Source organism: Nematolebias whitei, chromosome 11, assembly GCF_014905685.2.
Source record: "Nematolebias whitei isolate Nwh7 chromosome 11, NemWhi1, whole genome shotgun sequence".
NCBI classification, from domain to species: Eukaryota; Metazoa; Chordata; class Actinopteri; order Cyprinodontiformes; family Rivulidae; genus Nematolebias; species Nematolebias whitei.
The window spans coordinates 29,352,460-29,373,013 of record NC_056508.1 but is presented as its reverse complement, the minus strand read 5'-3'; the positions used below and the strand labels follow the sequence as shown (position 1 = coordinate 29,373,013).

Genomic DNA, 20,554 nt, shown 5'->3' with positions numbered 1-20,554 from the left:
ATATATATATATATATATATATAATTTATATTCTTAATTGTTAAAAATGCTTGGTTATTGTACGAGAACACAACCTGTTATGTAGAATTTTGCTGACACTTCCCAAATCTACATGTTGTCACAGTCTTGAGTCAGAGCACTGACAGGGATAGCCTAGTGTTTCTGCACCGCTCACACATTATCTGCTATTAATCAGAGCATTTGTGTGCATGTGACATTCCAGCAGGGGAAACCTGAGAATGTGCGACTAACGAGACACTGGATTCTGATCTTTCTGCAGACGGGAGGGTGCTGAAGTGTCAGAATTTCAATTTTCTCCAAATGGTCACTCCCAGTCACACGCTCTGACCCTCAGCACCTCCTTCACACTGCAAACACACTTTGCTGCTTTCGTTCTGGTCCTGTGGAGCTTTGGTTTTATTGGTGTTCAGCTGTAAAATTTCATATGAATCAGTGTTGTGTGAAAGCAAAATAATGTCACAGCCACTTCTTTTTTTTTTTTACCCTTGCACAGTCTCAAACTAATTACTCAACCCTCTCTGCTCAGATTGAGCTTCTAGGCAAAGCAAGGGTGGGGTGGGGGGGATTGCGTGACCCTCCCACTTTCCGGAGATGCTCCAGCCCATCCCTAAATTGTTGGCCAATGAGGGTGGCTCATTCACAACTCATGCAGTCCTTCTACAATAGGTAAGGAGAGAGAGACGCACAGAGCAGGAGATATATATCAAAGACAGAAAGACAGAGAGCAGCTAGAAACAGTGAATGTGTCTGGGGTGGACAGTAAAGACCAGAGTGGGAGAAAAGGAAAGACGTCCCAACAAAAGTGGAACCCCCTGAGAATGAAGTAGAGGCTGAGAGACAGGCAGATGAAGAGAAATGAAGAGCTTCTGACAGGACAGATTTACAGTGTGGACATCCTAAGAGGCAGGGAAGACAGTAAAAGAAAACAGCAGCATTCAGCAAAGAGGAAGCTGTTCATCACAGCTGTCTTGTAAGACATCACAGAGGACAAAGAGGAAGTCCCACAGGTGTAGACGCAGGCAGGTGGACAGTCAGACATGCTGCTTGTGATTGCGCTTTTCTCCATCGCGGGAGGACATTGGGGGCTCAACCCTGGAGCGTGGGGGTACGAACAAATCCAGGACAGACAGGGGCCAGCAGCATCGTCATGCCCGTCTCCCTGCCAGTGTGAAGAAGATGGCATCTTCATCATGGTGGACTGCTCAGAGATGGCACTATCATCTGTGCCATCCAACCTCAGCTCTCTCACCACATACCTGTAGGTAACCTGTTACTGTCTTATACCTCTTTCTGTTGTTCATGTCTCACTTTATTAACACTTCTAATTAATAATTTGCTTGTATTCCCATCCTTTTCCCATTTACCCTTAATTCTCTTTTCTTTTGTCCCATTTTGTCAGAGGTGCATGTATGATTCAAATTTATAGAAAACATTTATTAACCCATGCTTTGTTTTAGTTGATATTTAATCTTGTTTAAAAAAAGAAGAAAAAACGCAATATAGGCAACAGTTGGTGTGACCAACAATCACTGGAATAATCCAAATTTAGACAAAAATGTAAAAACGTGACGAGCAACAGGACCATGTGTGTACAAGAGGGACTGTGTGCATGTGTTTCATGCTGGCCACTACAGCTAAACTGGACCACTTTCAATGCAAGATTTCCCAGCACCAACTGGACAGTGAGAGCATGTGTGTGCGTGCGCACTTGTGCAGGGTACGGCCATATGTGTGTGTGCAAGTGTGTATGAATGTTTGTGCAACTTTGTGCAAGCATAGTTAAAGAATTGGATGTGTAAATGAGGTTTTCTAAATCTAAAAGTTTTCCATTTCACAACAATCTGTGATGCTCAAATATTGCTGGCCTATAATCCACTTTTTCATAACATTTTCACAAAGACTGAAAAAAGCTGAAGGAACTTAATACAATTTATGTGTTTGAAAGTCTTGGCACTGTAAATACATATACTAACTTTCAGCCTCCTTAGAGGTAAAAAGAGACACTTGAGGAAAATATTCTATAAAGGTCCTGAGTGTTTCTTACGCGACTTTGCTGTGACTTAAAGGCAAATCTGTCAAATTGTTTCAATGCTCAAGGACAGACTGCACATGTGCTACCTGATACTAAAGTGACGGAAGTCAAATTCAGAAAACAGACCGTAAAGGAATGGTTCTTTTGGGGGCTCTGCTAATACATCAAAAGCAGGGGGTCCAAATTAGGAAAGAACAACAGCTTATATAACAAATGACTTTATAAGTGACACAAAAAAGAATTCAACTTGAACTACGCCTGGCTCTTCGGTCATCTTGGAAGTCTGTGACAGCCAGATTTCATTGTGTTCATTTGAAAGTAAAAACACATGTACAGTTTATGGGGGTGAAATATGGTCTAAAACTTTATCCAGGAATCCCTCTGCATATGCGAGAATCGGACTTTTAGCACAAGCAGGAAGGACACGTCTAAATCGGCACACACTTAGAGAGGGATGACCTATAGGTAGCCTCTCAGTCCACCTCTGAATTACAAATATTGGTGACCCGAGGCTCTTTCAGCAGGAAACCACGTTGCTCCTAAGTCCTCTACAGCCACACACAAACACTCATCCTTCCCTGCAAACACAAGCTTAATTGTTCATTTCCCCTCGTTACCTAACGCTGGAACTGACCAATTAGTGAGTTTGAGGGTTGATTTAGAATAAGATAAATAAACTCAGCGACCAACCGCACACGCCTACACACACACACACACACACATTGCTTAAGGAGGAGACATGAAAGGAATGCAGAAAAGATGCAGCAAATAAAGACACAAAAATCACAGATTTTTCTTTCAACTTGTTGATAAAAACGATCAAAGACAAACAAAACATCTCCTTCCTGACTCTTCCCACATGCATACACACACGCGCACACGTGCACACACACACACACACACACACACCAGCAGGCTACAGTTTCTTGTTTCGTCCCGGAGTATAAAAGGTTACGACAGCAGAGAGCTGCTCCAATCCCCACTAGGATCTGTGGAAGTGTCCAACATCCCACTGGGCTGTTTTAGGCAGGATTAGCCTCCAAGCACATAGTCCAAGAGTGCCGAGGTCACAGGGATTTTCTTGGGAACAGTCTACTTTACAAACTTCATCGCCACAAATCTGCGTAAAGTGTATGACATCATTCACCCATGTCACAAGAGAGGCCTTCAAAGTGAGCCGAAAGGCTCCAACCACAAAAACTATGAGGGGCAGTCCGGGCAAGTCATGATCCACTGCATCTCAAAGTTTTCACACTTGGAAAATCTCACTGAAAACTGGTATGCAACTAATAAAATCTGATTTAGCAACAAAAACGTCATCATAAAACTAATGTGAAAACACTTGGACTCGATAAAGGAATTCGATCGATGGGAAGCAAAGGTGCTCCAAGCAAACCAGAGAGGAGTGCTTAAAGATTTATGGCAATAATAGTTTCCGTGGGCAACACATGAAATGAGCTGTCATATGAGACGCTTTGAAAGACCTTCTCTTTGATATCAGATTAGGAAGGAAAGACAGCGCCCAGGGGTGCATGATAAGTGTGGATGGATGTGTGATGAGTTTGAGAACACCGAGTACAGTGGAGTGGTTTGGGGGTCTGTGTTGTTTTGTGTTCAGCTGACGGCAAGGCAACTTGTCATAAGAGAAAGGTTCTCAATGACTCAGTAAGTAGATTGTATGTGAAAAAGTTTATGAGACCAAATTAGTCAGCTATCCTTATGTTAGACTTGTACTTACGTACAGGAGTGTGAGAAAAATTTAAACAAACAATATTTTTGGATTAAATGGCTTCCAACAAGGCAGGTTCTTGAAATCTTTTAAAGTGGGATCTGATCAAAAGTTCTTTGGGTTATCTAAAACTTGTCCAAAGTTTTTTCTTGAGGCTGCATTTTGACTCAGTTTCTGTCCAGTACTTGTACCTGACAGCATATTGTGATAAGTGTGTTTATAAAAATTTGAACGCTAATCAATGAAGGAGAACAGGAAAAGGTATAAAATAATTTATAGCTGATGAACAGAGGATGAAGGTCATGTCTTTAAAAAACTGGAAAATGGTCAAGCAAATTCTAAAAAATGAACACAGGACCTGAGAGGTATACTGGTTTCTCCCTTTAATTTATCCTCTAATACTTGTGAACTTTTCAGCTAATTGCTCTTTAGGAATAATTTTATTTGTTGTTGTCCCACAGCAAGAAGGTCCTGGGTCCCAAGATTGGACCTGGAGTCTTTCTGTTGGAAGTTTGCATGTTCTTCTCGTGTTTGCGTGGGTTTTCACTGAGTGCTCCCACAGTCCAAAAACATGCATGTTAGGCTGATTGGTAACTCTAAATTGTCCCTAGATGTGAGTGAGAGAGTGAATGGTTGTTTTGTTTGTCTCTCTGTGTCACTGTGATGGACTGGAGACCTGTCCAGGATTTACCCAACCTCTCGCACCGTGACTGCTAGACATGGGCACCAGTGACCCCATGACCCAGAAAGGAAGAATCCGATAAAGATAATGGATGGATGGATGGATGGATGGATGGATGGATAAATCATACATCAGAATTAGGTCACTTAACAAGTAAAACCAACAAAAAACCTTCCTCTAAAATTGGCAAGTGAAAAAGCAGCCAAAGTCCAAAAAAGAGATGTTTCCATCTTTTAAAGGTTTAATAAACCTTGAGATTAAAATGTAAAAATAAAGGTTATAGCAAGGCTTTTTCTTTACAGTACAGTGAAAAATAAATCAATAAAAACACATCTTTTATGTACATTACATGGCTAGTAAAACCTTCTGTACTAGTAGTCAGTTTCTACGCTTGTTGGGAATTCATGTTTATATGTTTCACACTTCCAGTGTGTGTATGCTTTAAAAAAAAAAAAACTAAATTAAAATGAGTGTGGGTTTGGGAATGGGTTGAGAGTGAAGTTGAGCAGCGTTTAGGTGATGCTTTGTGGTAGTGGTGGGTGCGGTGAACTTCTAACAGTGTTTTGGCCTAGGCCAGGAAACCACAGCTAGAGCATTACCAGACAGAGCAAAACCAAGGCGAGTGCGAGCATGTGTGCGTATAGTGCATGTGTGTGAAGACCACCCACACTGCAAAGGCCATTTTCCCCATTTTTACAGCGGAGGTGAAACGAGATTGTAAGAATAATGGAGAAATGGAAGAAAAAGGGAGACAAGATCACGTGAAAGTGGTGACAGAATTACAGACAGCATTAGAAAATGTTGAAGTGTTTGATACACAGCCCCCCCCCCCCCCCCCTACACACACACACACATGTTGTACATGTATGAAGGGGACAACATCCTGCCTCTGTGTGGTGGCCGTAACAGTAACAGTCGTGTGCGTGTCATTTAGCCATTATGTTGATGGAATGATTCCTATCAGGAGTGACCGGGGTCACACTGTAAACATCATTTTTCAGAGACAGAAATTAGAGAAACTGTATGTGATAGAGGGAGAAAAGGATTCAAGGGGCGGTGAGGGGATGAGCTAAAAAAAGACAAGAGAAAAGAAAGCAGTGTGTGTCTGAGTGTGTGTGACAGTGGAGGGTTCTCTTTAGAGCAGCTATCAGCTCCAGCATCAGTGTCCTGGCTCCAGACGTCTATGGTAGTCCCCCGCCTTAACTACACTGCCCTCCCTTGCTCTTTCTTCTATTTCCCCCCACCTTTTCTCCTTTCCTCACCTGTTTCATCCAGTCTCCTTCAGATGGAAGAGGAATCCATAACCCCCCCATGTGTCTGAGTGTGTGCGCCTGCTTTGAGAGCAGGTGTTGACGCTGGTCGTGATGGAGTGAGTGTACATGTACGGTTACTGAAAATCAAAATGAACATATGCTGCTTCAAGGAAGAGGATTGGGAAGAGTAGATGGTGTGCGCTGAAGTCAAATGTTGTACATGTTTTCAACGAGCTGCTTTGGCTCTGAGCCCAAAAACTGCAAGAAATTCTGAGGCCCATGTCAGTGGCATCCACCATTATGGTTAATCTGTTCAGCTGAAAGTGTTGCAGGAGGAAGCACACGTTAGTTCTCCAGTTTTTCCTTTGTGCCTTCCAGCCTTTCATTCACTCCTTTGTTCTTTCCCTCCTTCACACAAACTTAAAGTGTTTACTCCAAAGTCTCAGTTTCTCAGCTTTCTCCTACATTCCCTGAGGGGCTTGGCAATGAACACGAGCAGAAAAAGGCAACTTCCGCTTGTCACAAAAGATATATTTACAACAGAGGGGGTGTTGTCAAGAAGGGCAAACGCAGTTAGTGAAGGATAGCACCGGTTTGTGGTTTCCTGAGAGCTGCCTGGGAGGCTTTTAAATGCCGCTCGGGGACAGACGGCAGGTAGGCAGGTAAGAGCGAACAATGGGAACAATGACATTTCCCTTAGGAGCAGCAGCCGGAGAAGACACTGTGGATATAGTGTGCTCCACCAGTCCATATCCTGTTCTTTAGAAAGAAGTAGAAAGCAGCTATGATACAAAATCTTGAAGAAGACCTGGGTGGAGGGGGGTAGAGATCATTGGAGACTGTGTTTGGAGTTTATCTTCTCGTGTGTACAAAAAACAACAAAGTCTGGTGTCAGGACCAGTCCCCGCTGACTGAAGTTGTATGTTTTAACTGATAGTAGTATGACGCAAATGTGAAACATGGGTTAGGAATGTACTCTTTGTGATGTGAAGAGTTGCCTATGACAGAGAGGATTCTGATAGCCTGCGTGGCCCAGATTCCTATAGTCCCTTTCCAATCCTGAGAATTCATGGGGAATGTTTGTGTGTACGTGCATGTATGCATGTGTATGTATGTCCAAATGGAAAAGCCTTCTCTTTTTCGCTACAGAGAAGGCTTTGTCCTATCCAGGGACAGGCTACAGCAAATGTCCGTAACTGTCCTGACACACGTGCAAACATCTCTTTTACTGATACATCCTTGCAGATTGTCATTTCTGTCAGTATACGGACAAAGTAGAGTCAATATTTCTTTTTTTAAGTTCTGACACATACAGGAGAATGCTTACATGAGTGGTGACAGCAGTATGTGTAAGACATGCAGTAGCTTCTGAAGTTCCCCTTGTACTTCACAGACTCATGTTCATGTTTGTGCTGATGTTCAATGTTTTTATGTTATGAGTGCTTAGTGTATATTTAGTTGGTTTTTCTTAGTTCATATCTTAGATGTTATTACTGTTTTTCTTATACATTTTAATGTTGGATGTAACTGGGACCTTGTGTACATAATTTCGCTCCACCACATGTACCACATGAGGTGCGAATGACAATAAAGAAACCCTGACTCTGACTCTGACTCTGACTTCAGATTTGTTTGTCTCCTGTCTTTTTGAAATTATCAGCCAGTCCAAGGTAAAGTGGCTCATGTGAGGTTGGCAGTCTGCAGGTAATAACTGGTAAAAGTTAATGATGCTTAATGCAATGTTCAACAATGTTCAACAATGTTCAACAATGTTCACAACAGCGCAAGACCCTATGGTGCACATTTCACATGGATAACAATGTTGAACAAGCATAAATGTGTGCAGCAATGCACCTCCCACAGATCAGTGATGCGGAACAGCTCAGTTGAATAAACACCCAGGTTGTAAGTTAGTTAAAGGTGCTTGAAATAAAAAAAAAAAAACACAATTTTGAGAGAATCATAACCCATAACATGGGTTCATGGGTGAATTAAGGCAGAAGAAGGAAGATACCAAATATCGGAAAATACAGTTCCTTACAACTTTAGAGGCTGTAATCATAATTCCTATCAAGTTACAATCTATTAACCAACTATATAAATAAAAAATACTAGATGTACATTTAAATGTGATGACTATATGAAAAAATTTGATTAAAACCTATATTGTTTTGAATAAAACTTTTCAGTATTTATTAGTTTTTTTTTACTTGTTGCTGAGGTTTTTGAGATAATTCTTTTAGACTCTGTTTCACAGGTGACTTATCCATCTGTTGAAAAGGGAGGAAAGAGGAAATTTTGCCACTGCAGGGCCCCTGCAACAGCAGCCAAACTTAACTCATGTCTCTATTACATGTCTGAGAAGGAGTAAAAGAGAAAATCTGGACTTTTTAGATGCATGGCAGTAGGCCAAACTAAATCCCTTTAAACCGACAGCAACCACATGGCTTCACTGAAACGGGGTTAGATTTTGTCAAGTGCTGATCGAAGTTCAGTTCTAGATGTTATCCACTGGTGATGGTAAAATACATGGAGTGTGTGAGAGCAGATGAAGAGGAAGCCAGCAATGGGATTTGAGTGATTTTCTAACTAGATGCAGTACCCTCCTGTTGCTGCCATTCAACCAAATGAAGTCATAATAGAGCCTGACACTAATACTCATCAGGTTTCCTTTACTGTTGTATTCACAGCTAAGAATCTGCCTTGAATCAGCACAAAGGGGGAAAAAAATCCTCCTCTGACAGAGATAGCCTTTCAAGATGTGCAGAAAAGTGGTGAAATTTGTAACCATTTCCACACATCTTCTGTGATATTTGAACAGATTTCATTGATGTGTGCCTCTTTCTTAATATGATTCAGCATTAGCTTTAATTTAGGAAAAAATGTTATGTCACAGATGTATTCAAACCAGATGAAATATACGTGCCAGAACAACAGATTAGTGGGCAGGGCTATGCATGCCTTCCTGCCTCTCAGAGCTAAGGCCCGCTCACAACAGCTGCCTGTCAGTCCTGTCCACATGTTGGAGGCAGTTGTATGTTGTGTAGCACCGACTGTTCCAACACTTCCTGTTCCATTACTGAAGTGCTTGACCTTTCACCCCCTACCCCTCTGTCTTATGACAGGGGTGTGTGTGTGTGGGAGGATACAGATCGGACAGGGAGTGTGGATGTGCACATGTGTGCATTTGTGTGTGTGTGTGTGCATGTGCAGTATACCAGGGTATGAATAAGTCCCAGAGGGCATGAGTATGTTTCCCATGACATGGCCTCAGACTAAACAGCCGTTCTCTCCACCCAGACATCCGCCTGCCATTCTCCCCTAAACCGCAGCAAGCACAGAAGAGCACAAAACAAGGAGGCATCTCCATTTTCTGCACCCCCCCCCCCCCCCCCCCCCACACACACACACACACACACTCTGTTCCTCTGCACTTTTTGTAGCTGAATCCTCCCCACATTTCTTCTTGTCCAGGTGAAAGACTTCTCCTCTCCCTCTCCCTCGCTCTTTGTGCGCAATGAATGAGAGAAACAGAGAACAAGAGAGGGAAAGATAAAGAGAGAGTGCATTTGGACACAAAGGGCAATGTACCCCTCCCAGGAAGTCTGGGAGAGAGGGAGAAAAAAAAAAACATCTTCAGAGAAAGGAGGAGGGAAGACAGCATTGTGCCTTCCTTCCTGACTCTTTGTGAGCGTGCATATGTGACTGTGTGTGTGTGTGTGAGAGTTTGTGTGTGTGCAAGCTCATGTGTGCAACGGGAGAGTAGCTGAATGCCAGAGCAGTCAGTCTATTCAGATAGGAAAAAGCAAACACACTTAGATCTCACCCTTGCGCATAATGCTCACACACATACAAAAAAACACACTGCTCTCTTTCACACACACACACGTAATGTGCTCACAACCATTTAGGCCCTCTTAAAGGCAGCACCCAAGCAGTGCTACCAGTTGCATTGTGTGGAATAAAAGATCCTCTTTCATCGTGCCTTAACTGTTTCAAAGAGCTAAGCGGAGAGGATCAGACTGAATCCGACTGAAGACATTATTGTCATAATTACAGTCAAAGACAGCCAAGGTGCGGCTCAAGCACCCCTAATGCAGAACTCCTGCCCTCTGGGCAAGGCTCCGACTGCTGCTTTCCACTAAGATCTATTACTCTAATGTTCTTCACATATAAGTCTTCTTCAAAGTGAAAGAGCTTACTGACATTATTGGCTGTTTGTCTGGTAAACATATCCACCTGAGGAATGGAGAAAGGGATTCACAAGGAGGCAAGAAGAAAGAGAGAAATGCAAAGGGTTTAGATTGTGCTTTTCCAAAATTGGTTGAGTGTCACTAAAATCACCCCTCTGTGGGCAATGTAAAGGGGTTTATAAACATTTTATTTAGTTGTTGCATGCAGGTTTATGCTTGAGCTGCAAGCCAGACAGTATCTCACTGCCAGCTGCTCACATATCAAACCCTTTAGGGCAGTTCTTTAACAAATCTTCATATTAACTTGTTGAGTGAGGGCTTTTATAAACGTACAATGTCAGTATTTCGAAATTCAGACTGCAAAGTGATGAGCAAATAAAATGCCAAATTTAGAACTACGCAAATGGGTAATTCAGTCCACAGATTGCTTGGATTACTTGATTTTTAGAGTTTCTTTATTGTTGCCTTTTGGTTAAACAATATAAAGCATAATGACTTGTGTAATTCATGCGTTTTTGTCCATGCTTCCACAAAGATCTTTGAGTTACTAGGTTTCACTGACTGAATTACACTCGTCTGCTCTGTCACTGCAACTGTGTGCATTTGATTCATAGTTGGTATGTGTGGAGTACCTCAACTGCACGTGTAGAGCACATTATCCAGGTGTACTGGGTGTGGGAGCAGTAATGGGAAGTAGTGGCACTTGCTAGGGTTAAAATAACACTAGAGTGAGTGTGCATATTTTTCCACTCTTTTCAATGATACAAGAACATTTTAAAAGTGAGTAAAAAAAAAAAGTCTGGAAAATGGTTAAATAGCACAGCAAATCTACCTGAGTTATTGTACCAGTGTGAGAACAAACCAGCAATAGTAGGTTATTCTAACAATTCTATCAAAACTAACATGTAAGGTGTAAAAGGTTAATAAACTGCCAATTTGCCAGTGTTTGCTAGCCAGTTGAAGCAGATGGCCGCTTGTCCTGAGCATGGTTCTGCTGGAGGTTTCTTCCTTTAAAAAGGGAGGTTTTTTTCCCCACTGTTGCCATTGTGCTTGCTCAGGGTGGGAGACTGCAACTTAAGCCCCCAGTATACTCCCACGTATGTCCGTCCACGCGTACATATGCGTGTACTGTACGCAGAGGGTTCAGACTTCGTACTCGAGCGTACACCCCGAGTAGCTGCAGAGCAGCTTCCCAGACAAGGGGCGTTTACCTTTGGGACAAATTGAGGTCGCCGAATGGTCATGTGCTGACACGCCTACTGGATTGAGTGACAAGTCAGAAGAAAAAAAAAAACGAGCACAGGCAGCCTCAGCCGCAGCGGTGTTCTGTGTTGATATGTTGTTAATAAAAAGATCTAAAATTTTTTAAAAATAGGGGGCGCTGGCTCTGCAGCCCACACATCAGACCAGCTCACCAGGAAATCTGCAGACCCTCCCGCAGCCACGCTGGACCTGAGTTTAATTCGCTCGTGACAAATTCCTTCATTTCTCACCATTTTAGTCATGGCATCAACAGAGGAGGAAGAGATCACTTGCCTCTTGACAAAAAAAACAAAAGAGAAGGCCAGATCAGGGATGAAGAAGGGGAATTTAATACATTGGTGTCGCATACAAAACAGTCTGTCGCCGGGCAGTTTATTGTATGACACCGCGTACACGTACGTGGTCGTAAAAATTGAGCTTTGCACGGACATGCCCTGGGGGGTACGCTCGTACCTCTGCATACGTACGCGCGTACCTCCGCATATGGACGTACGCGGGAGTATACTGGGGGCTCAAGTGAAGATTTAACGGGTCTGCTGGCTTCCTTAGACAGAGAACTTTACTAATTGGCTTTTCTGTGTACAAAGTAGGGCTTTAACAGACTACTCGAGTAATCTACACATCGATTCCTAGGACACCTATCGAGGTTTTTAATTTCATGTCGAGTATTCGTGGCGACGTCATTACGCCACCCTTACGTCATCGCGTCACGTGTCACTTGATCCGCACCGGGCGCGGGTTACAAGATGGATTCCTCCAAGCAGACGGATGGAGCAGAGCAGACCCAGTTTTGGCAAACAGGTAGAAATGCATCAATAGTCTGGAAATATTTTACTAAAGATGAATCTTCTGGTTCAACCACCGTAAGGAAACAGAAAATGAATCAACTTCCTGACTGTTTGGAGCGCGTTGCGAACCGGTGTTACACCATATTTTGTGACCGTACAGGGCGGTGTTGCATGCACTGTTGCAGGTCACATACTGTGGTGTAACACCAGGTCCAATCGACCGAACCAGAACCAGCTTTCTCGAACCTTGTTTCACAAACCAAAAGCAAAAATATTAATCTCTAAATCTATAATAAAATCTATAAACATATTAACCCTAAAACTAAACAATGCGCACCACAGCTGGCGGTGGTGCGGGGTGGTCGACCCCCCACCCCCCCCCGTTTTAATTTTGTTTTTGACGTGATGCACGTTTCTTCACGTTTCTTCACGTTTGCAGCTTCATAATTATAATAACTGATAGTTTAGTTTTTCCTGTGACTTATTTGCAGTATGATAAATGGTAGGAGCATAATATACACTCCCAATGTTTTGTTGGTCTTTGTTTTTGTAAATAATGACCTTTTTTGCGGTTTTATTTATTTATTTATTTTTGTATCTTTAGATCCTATGATGTCATCAAGTACTCGAGTTCTACTCGAGTTTTATTATGTTAATGTTGAGTTTAAAAATTATGTAGTTGTTCAAACCCTAGTACAAAGTATGTGAATGTTTCTGTTAGAGCTGGACAATAATCCAATATCGATTTATGTTATAATATACTTTTATTCAATAACGGTGATATGACTTTTAAGCACATTTTCGATATTTCGATATGATTACAGCGTTTCACTGACGCATTTCTTTTTCTGTTCGGGTTGAAATGACTGCTTCAGTTTCAATCCTAATAGAAAACGGTGCAACACAACTATGTAAGTGCATGGTGACGTAGATGTTACGCAAAGCTCGAGTTCGGAAGGAGTCAGCGGTAGCAGGCTAGGCTAGGCTAATCTCTAGCGCGCGTTAAGTTTTCGCTTCAAAATGAGTGCCCATGACCATCAGAATGTGACTGAACAAACTTTCACAAGCGAAGAGAAAGCAGATGACATAATTGATAAGAGAGGAAAGACTAATTCAGTAATGTGGAAGTGGTTCGGCTATCTAATCCGCTAAACTGCAGGTTTCAGTGTGCTGCGAAATGTGCCGCTGGGAACACATCTAACTTGATCCACCATCTGAAAAGTTTCCACTCTAGAATATGCTGAGAGTCAGAAGATGAAGCACAATAAAAGTTTGAGCCAAAATGTCCCAATGTTTAAAAGGTGAACAATAATTTATTTGTACAGTTTCTACAGGTTTTCTGAGGCTTTTATATTGTTTATATCGATATCGGAATTTTATCATTATCGATCGAAATTAAGAAATATATCGTGATAAAAGTTTTGTCCATATCGTCCAGCCATAGTTTCTGTTCAGTGCCCTGAGACAACTTTGTTATGAATTGGTGCTATATAAATAACCTGAAATGAATTAATTTAAACTCAAAAGAGTAGCCACAAATGAACACTAGCATTTTTTAACAGGTTTTTTTTTTTACATATGTGATTTTGTTTGGTATGCCAGTATGAGATTTGAGATTGGCAATGATAATCACAAGACACCGCTGTCATCCCAAACCTTGCATGCAATAAACCTTCTTAGATTTCTGGATTAATGAGATGGTGCATCCCATGAGTAAAACAGCCAGTTTAAAAGATTTGTCAACAATATGAACGATGTTAAATTCATCTGGACTACCATGCACAATGGAAAATGATGCTTAAAAAGCAAAGGATGCGTGTTGACATTTGACAGCAGGGAATCTCACAAAGTGTTCAGAAACGCAAAACTGCAAATCAAATAAAGCTTTTCCCCACTACTTACGTGCTCACATTTTTATTTGGGGAAAATGTATTTTGCCAAAGTGAAATTATCTGCTGCTCAGCTTTGTCCGACAGATGCATTTCATCACTAATGCCAGAATAACAAACACCTGTCTCCTGATGGTATCTGTCCCAGTCTCAGGGTGTATTCAGTCACCAGGGTGGTCTGTCGCCGAACCCACAAAATACAACCAGAGCTTGGCGTGTGTATGACTGCCTTTGGATGTAGGGCGACTGCATGTGTGTGTATGTCTTTACGTGACCGGGTGTTTCTCATGATGTGGCTAGTTGTTTTGCCGCGCTAAATCACCAGTTCTTGTCAGAAAGGCTTCCAGTTTAAAACTTGCAACAATGGAGCTAGGGGCACATTCACACCCACACACACACTCTGCCTTTGATCACAGAGGTGATAACATACTTCAGTAGTTCTGTTGACGCCAAAAAGGAAATTTGATAAATCGCAGCATTGTAACTACAGGACTGTGTAACCTCATGCTCCGACTGAAATTTAAAACAGAGATGTCGAGGGGAAAGAATGACTGTTCAAGACTGAATGGTAGAAAGAGCAACTAAAAGGGCCAAGGCTGATGAATGGAAATGTATCTCAGCTTTTTCATACTTCTGTTCCTCCCTTAAGAGCAGCTCCTTGCCATGGATACTCTATCAATCACAGCACAATGCAGTCAAATATACACTGTTTTAATTTTCTCCCTATGCCAAACCTTCCTTTCTTCCATTCTCATGCACACAAGTGTACACATGCTCGCTTTGGAGAAGAAAAACTAGCCAATCTATCAATGCTCACCGAGTAGTGCAAAAATCACGAAACTTTGATGTAATGAAAGTGGAAATATGACAAAATATTATATTTTCTCCTGAAAACTCTGCAATGCTGGCCTCAGTTTCTCACACGCTACTGTGTTAAAACACGCATAAGAAGGAAAAACACTGAAATCACCCCCAGTAAAATATAACTTCTCTCAAGGGAAAGAGAAAACATCACTTAGGGCTTTGTCAGTCATTCTGCAGAACAACGTACACAAGTGATAAAAGGACCAGTTAAGAAGCACATGTGAGCGTGTTTGTTGACGAGCATCAGTCAGTTTCAAACCCAGCAGAGGAGTCTTGAGTTCATCATTCAACAGAAAAATCAAATCTAAGTGAAGGCGTTGTCTCATGAGCCTCTGTTAGCGGACAGATGTGTTTTCCTAGAAGAGACATCGGACAGCTTTCCTGACACTGATGGCCAAGAAAGGGCCAAACAGTTGCTACTGAAGACTTGTATTTAAAAAAAGCAACCTCGTGTGCTTCTATTTTCACACACACGTGCACACTGAGTAAACTATTTCTATGCCCCAGTAGAGCTGGGCCATATCATATAGTTCACGATAATACCGGTTAAAAAAACTTGCCCGGGAAAGTAAATGATATCATGATATGCTAATTTCATGGCATAAATACGTCAGTGTTTCCCCTACAATTATACAAGCGGGACGCCCTGCCCCGTTAACAGAACCGAGTGCGCCGAACTGAACCCCCCACCTGTCAGAACTGGCGTAACGCTAACTAGCCATTTGCTAACTAGCTAGCTAAAAAGCTCAACGCAAACATCGAAACACCAACAAGCTTCAGGGTCAGCTGAAGACACCGTGTCACAAGTTTTGGAAGTTATAGCTCATTTAAAGGCAACATATTTGTTGTTGTATATTACATTTATGCTCAACAGATCTTAAGCTTTCATTTCATTTAGTGTTTTTTGGGAACTGCACCTGCACTTTAATTTTTGTGCTGGATTTTGTTGATCAATATGTTGTGCAGACTTTTTCAATCTAAATAACAGAAGGATCATTTTTATTTTCTTTATTTTTATACTTTGAGACAGAATACTTTACTAAATAAAATAATTTCAGTAAAATTAACCCTTTGTTGTTTTTTAGGTTTCATATAATATTGCAAAGCAACATGCTCATTTAATTTTGTCAAGCAAATAACTATGATTTCTGTTTTTTGTTTTTTTTGGTTATATCATAAATGTATCGTTATTGTCAGAATGCTCTGAAATATCACAATATTATATATAAGCCATATTGCCCACCCGTATGCCCCAGTCCACGAATGATGTGGTGAAAATGCATCTGTACCCACCACGTCTGCATGCTCACTGGGAAACAATAGGAGTGTGAAAATGAGCGACAGACATCTCACCACACACACCGCAGCCGCCTATAAATGGGAAAAAAATATTGCATGGCACATACAGATACTATCACACATCTTTGCACTCAGTCTCCCACTTTTTCCCACGTGCACACACACAAATATCATAAAATAGGAATTCAGTTCTAGTTGTGAAACTCCCGTACGCAGCTCAGCCTGCAGATTCTTTATGCACCCTTTTTCTCATTTCGTTTCGCGGCCGTTTGTTTGCGCTGAAAATATCTGCACGTCACAGCGCCAGCCGACACAATTCACATGTGGTAGTCATCAATCATAATTATCTCGGTTTAAAAAAGCCACAGCTGTTATTTGATTTTAAAAACAAGCCATAGCACAGTGCCTTCCAACGACACGTCAAGCTGTCAGCAGAGGCCTTGGCCTGCTCAGCAGAAATGTCTCTCTCTAGCTTCCCAATGAGCTTGTTGGAGTCCACAGCCGAGCCGAGCAGCGTTCAACCTTTCCCCATGACTCACCGGTGAGCGTCTTTATTTTTAAACATTTTCTCTCTCTCCATTGCCATGTGTTTATCCTGCCTGAGAGAGGCCGCTGTTATGGACTTCACACAACGTTTGTTTATGGCTTCTTTAATCAGGACCAGATAATGGAGAGTTGTCTCCATCTGTGGGCGCATCCCCAGAAGCTGGCTGCGTACATGTGTCTCCATGAGTGTGTTTGTGTGCTGCTCGGCTTTAATGATCCTTCCAGAGCGTTCCAATAAATACTCTCCTCAACAGATAATTGCTGCACAGACGATGAATAGGATTAAGGTGTGTATGTGTATTGTCCGTGAGGCCACACACCTTTTTGGGGCTGTACATGATGTCAAACAGTCCTAATTATGTCATCTGGTGTGCTATTACTGCTTGCTGTGTAATCTCCATGGCAACTTTATAGTCGCTTTTATTCATCTCAGGTCTAATGTGTTACCCTTGCTTTATTATACTCAAGGAACTAGGCAATATGTGTAGTGGTTTTAAAAAAAAGTACATTCTTTTATATGTATATTGCTGCATTTATTTTAATTGTTTTACAATTATACACTTTATAAACCATTGTTGAAGAGCAATACAACAAAAAATTGTTTTGAAATCATGTATTAAACAAAATATCAATAAATGTCATAATCTTTGCATCAGATGTTTGTATTACCCATATAGTAGAAATAAAACGTTCAAGATGTGTTTGCCCACCAAAAATCACTGTGCTCTTTTTTGAACAGGCCTTCCCTGCAAAAATAAATAGCTGCAAGATATATGAGAACTTGCTGAATATCTACCCAGTTGAGGCAAATCAGGCTATACATATGAACATTTTAGAGGGGATAAGTGGTAATAATTCCATTTTTTTCCCATGCAAATAATGTGTTTGTGTTTTTGAATGTCCATTGCCATGGAAGGTGGGCAATCATGCAAGTGCCTGTGCATGAGTGTGTGTGTGTGTGTGTGTGTGTGTATGTGGTCTATCAGCAAAACATTTAATGAACCAGCAGATGGATTTCATTGAATCTCTCAAAAAGTAATCACTGGATGAACTTCAACTTATTGACTTCAATCAACTTGAGTCTCACTTGAATCAATCCCATTCAAGATGGTTACCACTGATAATTAGCCTTAGTGTACTCAGTTAGTCTTACAGATTTGGAGCTAAATTTTGGTGTGGTAGTAGCTGAGAGTCATCACTAACACATGCTCTGAATGCTAACAAATCAAGGTCCAAGGTTCTTTATTGTCATTCGCATCACATGTGGTACATGAGGTGGAACGAAACTGTGTACTCAAGGTCCCAGTTACACCCCAAAATAGCAAAAATATAAAAAGAAACAGTATACAAGGATCTAAGATATACACTAAACAATAATAGTGTAAAAACTACGGTACAACAGCCTGGACATGAGTCTGTTGTGTGCAGATGAGTATGAATACAGCAGCTTAAAGTCAAGAAATCAGTAGCATGGATAATCAGCAGCACAGATAAAGTCACATATCACCAATTAAAGTGTCATTACAGTGATTTTCCTGGTTAGGGATTTATGAGTCTAACAGCTTCAGGGTAGAAGCTGTTCCTCAGTCTAGTGGTTCTACACTTAATGCTCCGCAACCTCCTGCCTGAGGGGAGCGGGGCAAAAAGTGTGTGTGCTGGGTGAGTGGGGTCCTTCATGATGATCATCTAATGTATTTTAAAGTTTTAGTTTACAAGACAGCAGGCTGTAATGATTCTTTTCAAAGGATGCTAATAGTTTAAGTTGTAAGGGACAATTTGACTTATTCTCAATGCACTGGAAATAATTTCTGGTTATCTTTTTAAACTTTTGTTGAGGCAAAAACATATTTGGAATCTATTTCTCTGAAAGACGGAAAGCTCTTCAGATTTTAAATTGACGTCACCAAGTTTACCAGGAAAAAAAAAAAAGACTATTGGACCCAAGAAGTCAGAGGCTACATAAAATAAAAAAAATAAAAAAACTTTACTACTTCACGTAGTGTCTATAATATTTGGCACCTTTGGTAGCTTCTGAATCTAATGTTAAAGAAAGGTTTTATATGGAGACCTTTTTTTTAAATGTCAGATTTAATAAGGATACAATTTTTGATTATTCAAATGGGCCAAAAAGGTCAACACTTTCCATGTGAACGTTTTTTTCACGTCATATTATTTGCATCGCACTTTATTAATCTTTTGTGAATAATGGCAACAGTAGTGCTGAGAAAAATTAAATAAAGTTACGATTGGCTCAATTAAACTTAGTTGGATTCAGTAAAATCATAATACTTGCATATATTAAGTGACACTGATCATTTTCATGAATTAGTATGTGTTTTTCACTTGTATGTTCTCCACCTCTTTCTTTTATTTTATTTTTTCATGATTTGCAACATATTATATAAATGAAACTTGGAACATTTTAGAGGTTTTCAGACATCTTTTGAAGTAAAAATGCATGTTTTTCATGGTAAGTAAATGCACTTTGGGTTGCACAAACAGGTCAAAAATATTTTGTTTCTCCATAAACATCTTTATTAAATGTTTTTGTACCTGAGTTATTTATGGTGCCATGCAATCTTCATCATTTCCTTTTTTTTATTTTTCCAGTCCAACTTAATGACATATTATCACTAGCTGTCAAAGCACATTACCATGCTCCATAGAATAACTGTGCAAAAAGCAACATCTTTTAGTGTGTTTGCAAAATAATAGGGGAGTCACTTTATGTCAGACAGAAATGATACTCAAGTTACCACCAAGACAGAGTAATAATAATCAAAATATCACATCAAAATTTTTAAATTTAAGGATATTTTTCCTAAATGCAATTAAGGAATGAGCTATTTTTTATATAACAAGAGTCAAAATAGTCTCTGCTGTCAGACCAAAAGCTGTGGCATTTATAACAGGAAATTTCCATCCAAGGAAGCTAACATGCTGTTGTTACGCTTTGAAAGGAAATTGTTAAATACCAGCAGATGATGCAAAAATGATACATAATGATCCAACCTGCAAAACTTCACGGTGAAAAGAAACACGACTGCATGCTCAACATTTGGTGAGATCACATCTCCTCACTCCAAGTGACAGCTGATGTCCACACCCCATCGTTTGATGTTAAATGTTATCATTGACAAAATCCCAAACTCTTAGTATACTCAACTTGTCTCATCTACTAATTATGATTGGCAAGTAAAATATCCAAATGTTTAAAGCTGAGAGTTGTTATACAGGGATTTTTCCAGGTCTCCCTTGAAGCTGGATGTAGATCAGGCCCGAGGACAGATCCATTCAGAGCCCCAGTCAACTTGGCTGACTGGACAAACAAACAGCCAGTGTGTCAAAACTCCCAACTGTGAAGGGCTTCTGAGAGCACAGTTTACACTTGCTAGCCTGGTGGTCTGGCTGCATGAGCAATGGTTATTGTCATATATACATGCAGGCACACACATACTGACGAACCTCACTGCTGAAGACTCATGCAAGGCCCCAAGGACTGTGAAAGCAAAGAAAGGATGACGTAATACCTCCTGTCTTTCATTGTGTTTATCAAAGAGGTGACCTTACACGACTGGGGCCACAAGGTTATATATGTTTTCTACCAAAAGCTGACTCATGAGTCTTGAAGTGTTAAAATCTTGTGTACGTGCCACAAGGATGTGTGCGCACATGCTTCACCTCTTTCTCTTTCACTGAAACACAGCTGCATCAACACCCATCACGCAACACACACGCTCGCGTCGGCGTACGTGTCAGGCAGGCATAGAAATGTAGTGTGTCTGTCAGAGCGCTGAACAAAGAGGGAAGGTGCTGGACTCCGGAGAAACCTGAGCAAGAACCTCAAAAGGAGAAAAAGAAGTGAGGGGGGGGGGGGGGAAGAGATGGGTAGATACGAGGGGAGCCCGAGGGGTCAGATGTGAAAGAAAGTAGAGTGAGACATCTGGAAAAGAGAAAGAGTCCATGGGATGAGGAGGAAATTACAGCTGCCCAAC

General features: G+C 41.1%; 1 protein-coding gene across 1 annotated transcript in view; it reads left to right on the top strand.

Moving 5' to 3' along the window:
- The first annotated feature begins 1,049 nt into the window (after positions 1–1,049).
- The window catches only part of LOC119416929 (leucine-rich repeat-containing G-protein coupled receptor 6), a 46,977-nt gene continuing 27,472 nt past the window's right edge, over positions 1,050–20,554 (top strand). The window contains exon 1 of the mRNA XM_037684128.1: positions 1,050–1,279. Within this exon, the coding sequence (XP_037540056.1) occupies positions 1,059–1,279 (221 nt within the window). The 5' untranslated portion in view covers positions 1,050–1,058. The remainder of the gene's footprint in view (positions 1,280–20,554) is intronic.